This window comes from Mobula birostris, chromosome 3 (assembly GCF_030028105.1).
Source record: "Mobula birostris isolate sMobBir1 chromosome 3, sMobBir1.hap1, whole genome shotgun sequence".
NCBI classification, from domain to species: Eukaryota; Metazoa; Chordata; class Chondrichthyes; order Myliobatiformes; family Myliobatidae; genus Mobula; species Mobula birostris.
The window spans coordinates 101,948,407-101,960,493 of record NC_092372.1 but is presented as its reverse complement, the minus strand read 5'-3'; the positions used below and the strand labels follow the sequence as shown (position 1 = coordinate 101,960,493).

The 12,087-nt window shown below is 44.9% G+C and overlaps 1 protein-coding gene across 3 annotated transcripts in view; it reads left to right on the top strand.

Annotated features, from left to right (window-relative positions):
* Window positions 1-12,087, top strand: part of fras1 (Fraser extracellular matrix complex subunit 1) — a 564,498-nt gene that overhangs the window by 502,828 nt on the left and 49,583 nt on the right. For all 3 annotated transcript variants that reach the window (XM_072253146.1, XM_072253145.1, XM_072253147.1), the window contains 2 exons: window positions 5,282-5,429; window positions 6,660-6,865. In XM_072253146.1, coding sequence (XP_072109247.1) covers window positions 5,282-5,429; window positions 6,660-6,865 — 354 coding nt within the window. The remainder of the gene's footprint in view (window positions 1-5,281; window positions 5,430-6,659; window positions 6,866-12,087) is intronic.

Sequence of the window (12,087 nt, the reverse complement as noted above, 5' to 3'; positions counted from 1 at the left end):
GGCAGGCATGGTTGTTCCCCGATTGGCTGCAGAGGTTTCCCAGCCAAATCAGCATGGCGGTTGTTGTCAGATCTGGGCCTGAACGAAAGGAGCAAAAAACAAGCAGCTCGTAGGGTGGGGGAAGAGGCAGAACGAGCCTCTAGTTGGATTTGGAGTAGGCGAGAGGAGGGAAGCTGGAAGCCAGGAGCAGATGGGCAGTGATTTGGCCACCACTGCCGGCCCACCAACTGGAGAGTGTCATGGTTACGGGTCGAAACACTCGGTGGAGGTTGGGAACCACTTAATGCCATCTGCTCCTGGCTGAAGGCTATGGTTACCTTGTAAGGTAACTGGAGAATGCACCCTAACAGGTGTATGTAACAAGCCAATCTATATAATTATGACTATAATAGAATCAATGAAAAACTGCCCAACTAGGGTGTTCAACCAGAGTGCAGAAGACAATAAACTGTGCAAATTCAAAAAGAAGAAATAATAGTAATAAATAAATAAGCAATAAATATCGAGAGCATGAAATGAAGAGACCTTGAAAGCAAATCCATGGGTTGTGGGAATATTTCAGTGATGGGGCAAGTGAAGTTGAGTGAAGTTATCCCCTCTGGTTCCAAAGACTGACGGTTGAGGTTTAATAATTGGTGGTATGAATACTGAGGGCCTTGTACCTATCTGACGGCAGCAGTGAGAAAAGAGCATGTCCATGGTAATGGGGGTCCCTGATGATGATTGCTACTTTCCTGTGATAGTGTTTCATGTAGATGTACTTAGTGGTTGGGAGGGCTTTACCCGTGATGAACTGAGCTGTGTGCACTAGTTTTTGTAGGCTTTTTCATTCAAGGGCATTGGTGTTTCCGTACCAGGCTTGTGGAGCAACCAGTCTATATACTCTCCACTTCACATCTATAGAAGTTTGTCAAAGTTTTAGATGTCATGAGGCATCTCTGCAAACTCCTAATATTGAGTGAAATGAATTGCTTGCATCAATGACTAGCACAGTTTGAGGATTGTGCTGGGTGCAACTCGCAAGAATAGCCATGCTGCCACACTTCCAGTGCCATCATAGAATGCCCGCAACTCACTAACCCTTACCCTGTCTTTGGAATGTGGGGGGAATCAGGAGCACCCAGAGGAAATCCACATAATCACGGAGAGAACGTACAAACTCCTTACAGACAGCAGTGGGAATTAGAACATGAAATATAGAACGGTACAGTGCAGGAACGGGCCTTTCAACCCATAATGTTGTGCTGAAACAATTGTATTAGTAATCAAATATTTAACTAATCTAATCCCTCTGCCTGCACAACATCCATGTCCTTCCAATTTCCTCACATTAATGTGGCTATCTAAATGTCTCTGTTATTGCCTCTATCACCACCCCAGGCAGCACATCATATTTACTTTGAAATTACCACCTCTCACCTTAACTACATGCCTTCTGGTATAAGACATTTTAATTTGAGAGAAAAGGTATTGTCTGTTTACTCTGTCTGTCGTAATCTTATACACCTCTATCAGATCTACCCTTTGCCTCCGCCATTCCAGAGAAAACAACCCAAGTTTGTCCAACCTCTCATTGTAGCATGTACTATAATCCTGGTAAACCTCTTCTGTACCCTCTTCAAAGCCTCAACATTCTTCCTATAATGGGGTGACCCAGTACCCCAGATGCAGCCTATCCAGAGTTTTATGAAGTTGCAACATAATTTCCTGACTTTCGAACTCTATCGCTCAACTAGTAATGGCAAGCATGCCATATGCCACCTTAACCATCCTATCAACCTGTGTAGCCACTTTCAAGGAGCTATGGACTTGGACTGCAAGATCCTTCTGCTTATCCACACTGTTAAGGATATTTTCCCTTAACACTCTACTGTCTCTGCATTTGACCTATTAAGATGCAACGCTTTTTATTTGGCTGAGTTAAACTCCATCTGCCATTTCCCCACCCGTTTCTGCAGCTGATCTATATCCTGTTGTATATATTACAAGCAGCAGAGGTCCCAGTTACAGATTTCTGCAGAACATCACTAATGACAGACCTCCAGCTAGAATATGTCCCTTCAACTACTGTCCTCTGACTTCTATGGGCAAGCCAGTCTGAATCCAAATGGCCAGTTCATCATGGATCCCATGTATCTTAATCTTCTTAATCTTCCCATGAGCGACCTTGTCAAGCTCCTTACCAAAATCCATGTAGGCAAAATCCACAGTTCTACCTATGTCAATCACGCTTGTTACCTCATCAAAAAAACTCAAATCAGGATAATCAGGCATGAATTCGGACCATAAGAAATAGGGGCAGAATTAAGCCATTGAGTCTGCTCTGTTATTTCATCACAGCAAATCCAATTTTCTTAACCCCAATCTCTTCCCCCACCCCCATACCCCTACATCCCTGACCAATTAAGAATCGATCAACCTTAAATATACATAAAGACTTAGCCTCCAGACTGTGTCTTCTGGTCTTAGACTCTCTCACCACAGGAAACATGCTCTCCACATCCACACTATCAAGGCCTTTCACCACTTGATAGGTTTCAGTGAGGTTTCCCCTCATTCTTTTGAATTCTAGTGAATTCAGGCCCAGAGCCATCAAATGCTCTTCATACAATAAACCATTCAATCTTGGAATTATTTTTGTGAACCTCATCTGAACCCCCTCCAACTTCAGTATATCCTTTCTAAGATAAGGTGCCCAAAACTGCTCAAATTCTCCATGAAGCCTCACCAGTATAAATCCACACTAACTCTCCTTAATTAGGCCATGGTTTTCCAAATACTCATAAATCCTATCCCTAAGAATTCTCTTGTAACTTCCTCAGCACTGAAGTGAGATTCACTGGTGTATAATTTCCAAGATTATCCCCGGTTCCCTTATTGAATAATGGAACAAAATTAGCTACTCGCCAGTCCTCCAGGACTCACCTGCAGCTAGAGAGGACATAAAGATATTGCTCAAGGACCAAGCAACCTCTTTTCTTGCTTCTCTCAGTAATCTGGGTATATCTCATCAGGCCCTGGGGATTTATCCACTTTCATGCTCTTTAAGAGAACCAACACTATGTCCTCCTTTACCTCAGTACCCTAGCATATCAATACGCTCAGTGCTGATTTCCCTATTCTCCACGTCCTTCTCCTTGGTAATGTACTCAATTACAGACCCCATCCTCCACATTCAAGCAAATGTTTCCTCCTTCAAACCTTGAGTGGTCCTACCCTATCTCTAGTTATCCTCTTGCTCTTGCTGTATGTACAGTTTGCCTTGGGGTTCTCTTTGATCCTGCTTGTCAAAGACTTTCATGGCTTGGCTTTCCTAATTTCCTTCTTGAGTTCTTTTCTGGCTTCTTTATAATTCTCAAGGGCGTTGTTTGATTCTAACCTTCTAACTTTCTCTTTTTCTACTTAACTAAATTCATCCCCTCTTGACAGACACAGTTCTCTTACCCTGTGATCCTTGCCCTTCTTTCTTACTGGAACATATCTGTCCTGTACTCTGTGCAGTTGGTTTTTAAACACCTCCACATGTCAGGCGTAGATGTGCCCAAAAACAGGTTTCCCTATTAACTCTCCCTAGTTCCTGCCTAATGCTCTCATAACTTACCCTGCTCCAATTTAATACTCTCCCACAAGGTCCATGCCTATCCTTATCTATGGCTATCTTAAAACTTATGGAGTTGTGGTCACTGCTCACCCACTGAGAGGTGGGTCACCTGGCTGGGTTTATTAGCCAAGACCAGGTCCAGAATGGCCCCTCCTCTTGTTGAACTATCTATATATTGATTTAAGAAACCCTCCTGGATGCACCTAACAAATGCTGCCCTGTCTAAACCTTTTGTACTCAGAAGATTCCCATTTATATTAGAGAATTTGAAATCCCCCATGATGACGACCATATTTTTTAAAAAAACTTTTCTCAATCTGCCTGCATATCGGTTCCTTGGTGTCCCAGTGGTTGTTGGGTGTCTGTAGCACAATCCCATCTGAGTGATTGCACGCTTCCTATTTTTGAGTTCTACCCATATAGACTTAGCGAACTCCATTATGTGTCCTCTGAGTGCAGCTGTGATATTCTCCCCGATTAGTAGTGCAACTCGCCTACCATTTTTACCACTTCTAACTTTCCTAAAACATCAAAACCCTGGGACATTAAGCACCCATTCTTGCCCCTTTCTCAGCTAAGTCTCTGTAATGGGTACAACATTTTAGTTCCAGGACTGATCCATGCTCTAAGTTAATTACTTTTACCCATAATACTCCTAGCATTAAATACATGCACTTGAAACTCTCCATCTCGTTCTATCTATTACTTTGCTCCTGCCTGCCTTTGCTGGCCCTGATATTCTCCTTCCTCTTCATCCCTCCACTTTCTGACCTGGTGCTCTGATTGCCATTCTCCTCCTGAACTATTTTAAATCCTTCTAAGTAGCACTAGCAAGCCTCACGGGCAGGGCACAGGTTCCCCTCCAGATCAGCTGCAACCCATCCCTCTTGTACAGGTCACCCCTGCCCCAGAAGAGATCCCGGTAATCCAAGAAACTGAAACCCTGCCCCCTGCAACGTTTCCTCAGCCACTCACTCATCTGTACTATCATCCTTTTCCTGCCCTGGCTAGCACGTGGCACTGGGAGCAATTCAGAGATCACTGCTCTTCAGCCTCTTCCCTAACCCCCCGTACTCCCCCTTCCTACCCATGTCATTGGTGCACCATAACCCTCGGCTGATCATCCTACCCCTTGAGGATATTCTGCAACAGCTCTGAAACATGCTGGACCCTAGCACCCGGGAGACACACACCATCCTGGCATTTCCTTCGCGGCCACAGAATCTCTTGTCCGTCCCCCTAACTACTGCGCTTCCTATCGCCATCACTCTGCCTGTCTTTACCCTTTCCTGCTGATCCTCAGACTCGGCCCAGTGCCACTGGCATGGCCGCTACTGCTGTGGGGTAATAGGCCTTCCGCAGAACTCCCCCCCAGCAGTATCCAAACAGGTATGTACACTTGTTGCTGAGGGAAATGGTCACAGGGGAACCCTGACTATTACTCCCCTTACTTCTCCTGGTGGTCAACTGTCTTCCATCTGTATTCCGAGTGTGACTACTTTATTAAATGTTTCATCTATGAGGTTTTCAACTCCATGATGGTCCTGAGTACATCCAACTCCAGTTCCATGAAGTGAATCCAAATCTGTGATTGCTAGTGAATGGTCGTTGCACTAATCAACTTAGCCATCTGATGGGCAAGGCTCGTGAATCCTCATGCTGTTACTTTTGTCCTTACAGACTTGTGTCTTAACTATTCTGGATGATGTGCAGAACCCGATCATTGAAGGGAATGAAACTTTCATTGTATTCCTGAGCTCAGCACAAGGAGCAGAGCTAACTAAACCATATCAAGCCATCATTGCCATCAATGACACCTATCAGGACGGTAGGTTGTAGTAATGACAGTTCATGCAGAACGTTTCTGTGTATCTACTAATTATACTTTGCACACGTGTAAGAAAGTCTTTTGAGTTAGATTTGTTTAACTAATGTTTCATTGCACTTGGCTTGTGTTCAGTTTTTATTTATTAATGCAGTAGCTGTCCTTGTTCCTTTTCGTGCCTTGTGGCACATTGGGTGGCATTTTTGTTGTTTCTGTAGCATTTGACTGTTTTCATAAGGCTGAGTTGCTAGCTTAAGCTCAACCCAGCACGGATGGAAAGCATGGAAGTTGCTGGCTAGATTCAAACTTGAGACCATTTGCCTTGAAATCTGGTGCTTAAGCCACTATGCCACCGGCCAGCTTAATGCAGTAGATCAAGATGCAATTAAACTGAGTGAAAAGAATGTTGTCATTGGGAATTTATTTCATTTGTTTAAAGATGCAGCACAGACCAAAGAATCCATGCTGCCTAATTGCACCCATGTGACCAATTAACCTACTAACCTGTATGTCTTTGGAGTGTGTCTTGACATAAATTTTATTTCTGCAGAACTGATCCTTGTGTATTTTGTTATGAACCAATGTCAGGTTTGTTATGGGAAAAGCACCGGATTCAATTAATGTGTCCAATGAAACTAAGTTATCTACATTTGGAATTTTCCGTAACCCAGTAAAAGGAAACAAAAGAAATACTTGACTAACCTTGGTTTTTATTTGTGTAGTCATTTCCATTCCCTCCACTTCAATCAAGTGCATTTCCTTAAGATAGAAAGCAAGATTTTCTCCTTTTTTGACCTTGTACATGAGTTTAGCTTTATCCACATAGATTTTGTGGAAAACATTTACCTTGAAAGTGTTGTGATGATTCTAAAATAGTAACCTCTCTCTTCTCTCAAGCTTCATAAACTTGAAGGAACTGACGGTGGCTGGTATACCATAATGACATGAATAGCATTTTAAAGTTTAATTTTAAAAAACTACTGTAGATGCTGGAAATACTGAAAACAGCAGATGGTTATGCATTAGCGACTAGAAATGTTCATATTTCAAATGCGGAATCAACACTTGCACAAAGGACAACACTTGCATAAGAATGTATTGTTGTATTTTATGCTCTGGGTTAAGAATTCATCAGTGAGCTGGGTGGGGTTAAATTTAATAAAAGTCATGTTAAGAAAAATGTATTTTTTCCAATAATTAAAAAAGTATGTTAAATCTTTATGGACGTTTCAGTCCCAAGCATGCAGTTTGGTAAGGATGTCTACAGAGTAAAAGAAAAAGACAATGAGCTGAATGTTCCCATAATCCGAACTGGTGATCTCAGCTATGAGTCCTCTGTGAGATGTTATACACAGCAGCTGACTGCAGCACTAACGGAGGACTTTGAAGAAAGAAGAAATTCAGATGATTCACGCCTTACATTCCAGAAAGGAGAAAAGGTAAACCTCACTGTGGCACGTGTATAGATTCATTTTCCACTTTCTTGTAATTTCCTTCAACTTAGTGGGAAATCTGACTGTTGTATTAATAACAGAATACCCCAGAATAATGCAGGGGAAGCAATATTCCTATTGTTACTCAATAACATCATCGTTCATGTAAGTACTTATTACCTAACCCAATTATTCTCATTCTCCCACCTTCTCTCTGTAACCTTTAACCCCCTTACCAATCTCTGCTTAAATACACTTATTGACTTGGCTCCACAGTCCTCTGTGACCAGATTCCACAGGTCCACTGCCCCCTGCAGAAATTCCTCCTTATCTCAGTTTTATTCTGAGGCTATTCCCTTGGATCTCAGACTTCCCCACTCATGGAAACATTGTTTCTATAACCACCACACATCAAAGTTGCTGGTGAATGCAGCAGGCTAGGCAGCATCTGTAGGAAGAGGTACAGTCGACGTTTCAGGCCAAGACCCTTCGTCAGGACTAACTGAAGGAAGAGTGAGTAAGGGATTTGAAAGTTGGAGGGGGAGGAGGAGATCCAAAATGATAGGAGAAGACAGGAGGGGGAGGGATAGAGCCAAGAGCTGGACAGGTGATTGGCAAAAGGGAATACGAGAGAATCATGGGACAGGAGGTCCGAGAAGAAAGACAAGGGGGGGGGCCAGAGGATGGGCAAGAGGTATATTCAGAGGGACAGAGGGAGAAAAAGGAGAGTGAGAGAAAGAATGTGTGCATAAAAATAAGTAACAGATGGGGTACGAGGGGGAGGTGGGGCATCAGCGGAAGTTAGAGAAGTCGATGTTCATGCCATCAGGTTGGAGGCTACCCAGACGGAATATAAGGTGTTGTTCCTCCAACCTGAGTGTGGCTTCATCCTTACAGTAGAGGAGGCCGTGGATAGACATGTCAGAATGGGAATGGGATGTGGAATTAAAATGAGTGGCCACTGGGAGATCCTGCTTTCTCTGGCGGACAGAGCGTAGATGTTCAGCAAAGCGGTCTCCCGGTCTGCGTCGGGTCTCGCAGATATATAAAAGGCCACATCGGGAGCACCGGACGCAGTATATCACCCCAGTCGACTCACAGGTGAAGTGTTGCCTCACCTGGAAGGACTGTTTGGGGCCCTGAATGGTGGTAAGGGAGGAAGTGTAAGGGCATGTGTAGCACTTGTTCCGCTTACAAGGATAAGTGCCAGGAGGGAGATCAGTGGGGAGGGATGGGGGGGACGAATGGACAAGGGAGTCGCGTAGGGAGCGATCCCTGCGGAATGCAGAGAGAGTGGGGGAGGGAAAGATGTGCTTAGTGGTGGGATCCCATTGGAGGTGGCGGAAGTTACGGAGAATAATATGTTGGACCCGGAGGCTGGTGGGGTGGTAGGTGAGGACCAGGGGAACCCTATTCCTAGTGGGGTGGCGGGAGGATGGAGTGAGAGCAGATGTACGTGAAATGGGGGAGATGCGTTTAAGAGCAGAGTTGATAGTGGAGGAAGGGAAGCCCCTTTCTTTAAAAAAGGAAGACATCTCCCTCGTCCTAGAATGAAAAGCCTCATCCTGAGAGCAGATGCGGCGGAGACGGAGGAATTGTGAGAAGGGGATGGCGTTTTTGCAAGAGACAGGGTGAGAAGAGGAATAGTCCAGATAGCTGTGAGAGTCAGTAGGCTTATAGTAGACATCAGTGGATAAGCTGTCTCCAGAGACAGAGACAGAAAGATCTAGAAAGTGGAGGGAGGTGTCGGAAATGGACCAGGTAAACTTGAGGGCAGGGTGAAAGTTGGAGGCAAAGTTAATAAAGTCAACGAGTTCCGCATGCATGCAGGAAGCAGCGCCAATGCAGTCGTCGATGTAACGAAGGAAAAGTGGGGGATAGATACCAGAATAGGCACGGAACATAGATTGTTCCACAAACCCAACAAAAAGGCAGGCATAGCTAGGACCCATACGGGTGCCCATAGCTACACTTTTAGTTTGGAGGAAGTGGGAGGAGCCAAAGGAGAAATTATTAAGAGTAAGGACTAATTCCGCTAGACGGAGCAGAGTGGTGGTAGAGGGGAACTGGTTAGGTCTGGAATCCAAAAAGAAGCGTAGAGCTTTGAGACCTTCCTGATGGGGGATGGAAGTATATAAGGACTGGACATCCATGGTGAAAATAAAGCGGTGGGGGCCAAGGAAACGTTCCTGATGGGGGATGGAAGTATATAAGGACTGGACGTCCATGGTGAAAATAAAGCGGTGGGGGCCAAGGAAACGTTCCTGATGGGGGATGGAAGTATATAAGGACTGGACGTCAATGGTGAAAATAAAGCGGTGGGGGCCAAGGAAACGTTCCTGATGGGGGATGGAAGTATATAAGGACTGGACGTCCATGGTGAAAATAAAGCGGTGGGGGCCAGGGAAACCTTCCTGATGGGGGATGGAAGTATATAAGGACTGGACGTCCATGGTGAAAATAAAGCGGTGGGGGCCAAGGAAACGTTCCTGATGGGGGATGGAAGTATATAAGGACTGGACATCCATGGTGAAAATAAAGCGGTGGGGGCTAGGGAAACGTTCCTGATGGGGGATGGAAGTATATAAGGACTGGACATCCATGGTGAAAATAAAGCGGTGGGGGCTAGGGAAACGTTCCTGATGGGGGGATGGAAGTATATAAGGACTGGACATCCATGGTGAAAATAAAGCGGTGGGGGCCAGCTTTATTTTCACCATGGATGTCCAGTCCTTATATACTTCTATCCCCCATCAGGAACGTTTCCTTGGCCCCCACCGCTTTACTTTCACCATGGATGTCCAGTCCTGATGGCATGAACATCGACTTCTCTAACTTCCGCTAATGCCCCACCTCCCCCTCGTACCCCATCTGTTACTTATTTTTATGCACACATTCTTTCTCTCACTCTCCTTTTTCTCCCTCTGTCCCTCTGAATATACCTCTTGCCCATCCTCTGGGTCCCCCCCCCCCCGTCTTTCTTCCCGGACCTCCTGTCCCATGATCCTCTTGTATCCCCTTTTGCCTATCACCTGTCCAGCTCTTGGCTCCATCCCTCCCCCTCCTGTCTTCTCCTATCATTTTGGATCTCCCCCTCCCCCTCCAACTTTCAAATCCCTTACTCACTCTTCCTTCAGTTAGTCCTGACGAAGGGTCTCGGCCTGAAACGTCGACTGTACCTCTTCCTAGAGATGCTGCCTGGCCTGCTGCGTTCACCAGCAACTTTGATGTGTGTTGCTTGATGAGAAGCTGATCCATATATTTAAAGTTCAAGATTAAAGTGAATTTATAATCAAAATACATGTATGTCACCACGTACAACCCTGAGGTTTGTTTTCTTGCGGGCATACTCAGTAAATCCAAGAAACATAGAAGAATCAATGAAAGACCCCAACAGGATGGACAAACAAGCAATGTGCAAAAAAAAACAACAAACTGTACAAATATAAAGGAAAGAAAAATGAATAATAAGAATAATAATAAATAAGCATTAGATGAAGAGTCCTTGAAAATGAGTCTACAGGTTGTGGGGACAATTCAGTGATGGTGCGAGTGAAGTTGAGTGAAGTCATCCCCTTTTGGTTCAAGAGCTTGATGATTCAAGCATAATAACTTCCTGAACTTGGTGGTGTGATTCCTGAGGCTCCTGTACCACCATCTTGATGGCAGCAGTGAGAAGAGGCATTGGCTCGGGTGATGGAGGCCCTCGATGGATGCTGGTTTCCTACGACAATGTTTCATGTAGGTGTGCTCAATGGTGGGGAGGATCTTATCCGTGAAGGACTGGGATATATCCACTACTCTTAGTGGGATTTTCTATCCAAGGGCATTGGTGCTTCCATACAGGCGTGTTGCAACTAATCAATGTACTTGCCACTACACATCTATAGAAGTTTGTTAAAGTTTTAGATGCCATGCTGAGTCTTCACAAACTTCTAAGGAAGTAAACTCATAAAGCAACCAGAAGCTCCAAGTACCAGCTGCTGGTAGACAAAGCAGTCATGTGAGACTCCAAGAACAGGCAAACTAACCTAAGCACAACCTGGATTGACTACCAGAAAGCAGGTGATGCAACGCCCCACACATGGATCCTGGAATGCCTGTCTCTGTGCAAGGTCAACAAGACACCAAGGACCTTAATTACAGACTCAAAGGACTGTTGTAGAACAATGCCAGAATTTAACTCAAAGCCAATAGCACAAGTGACTATCAGATGTGGAATACACCAGGGTGATGTACTATCTCCGCTGCTGTTCTGCATAGGCTTGAATTCCCTCAACCAGGTCATCTCAAAGAGTGGAGATGGGTACAGGTTCAAGAGTGGAGTGACCATCAGCTACCTCCTGTACGTGGATGACGTCAAGCTGTACGCCAGAAATGAAAGAGACATTGACTCACTAATCCACTTGACAAGGGTGTACAGCAGAGACATCAGGGTGTCATTTGGACTGGAAAAGTGCAGCCGATTGTAATGAAGAGAGGCAAACTCATCAAGACTAAAGGATTTGAATTACCTGAAGAGGGCACAGCAGATGTGGAGGACAGTTACAAATACCAGGGGATCTTGCAGGCGCATGGAAGCCAAAATGAGGACACAGGGCTGCAACATCCAAGTACCTCTAAAGAGTGAGACAGGTCCTAAAAAGCCAGCTGAATGGGAAGAACAAGATCAGAGCCATCAACACATTCACCCTACTAGTCATCAGGTACCCAGCTGCAATAGTGTGCTGGCCAAGAAACAAACTGGAAACTGCTGACATCAAGACCTGGAAACTATTAACAATACATGGAGGATTCCTTCAAAGTCCAACGTTCAGCGACCGTACACCCGCCGGAATAAAGGAGGGTGGGGCCTTGGAAGTATCTAGGCCGCAGTCCTAGAAGAAATGCGAAACATCCACAAGTGTGTCAGAAAGATGGACCTTAAGTTTGACCTGCTAGGAGTTGAGGGTGTGGATTGACATGTGGAATTATGACATTGTAGCAATTAGTGAAACTTGGCTACAGGAGGGGCAGGACTGGCAGCTTAATATTCCAGGGTTCCGATGTTTCAGATGTGATCGAGGCAGAGGATTGAAAGGTCGGGGAGTGGCATTGTTTGTTAGAGAAAATATTACAGCAGTGCTCAGGCAGGACAGATTAGAGGGCTTGTCTACTGAGTCCTTGTGGGTGGAGCTGAGAAACAGGAAAGGTATGGCCATATTAGTGGGATTGTATTACAGACCACC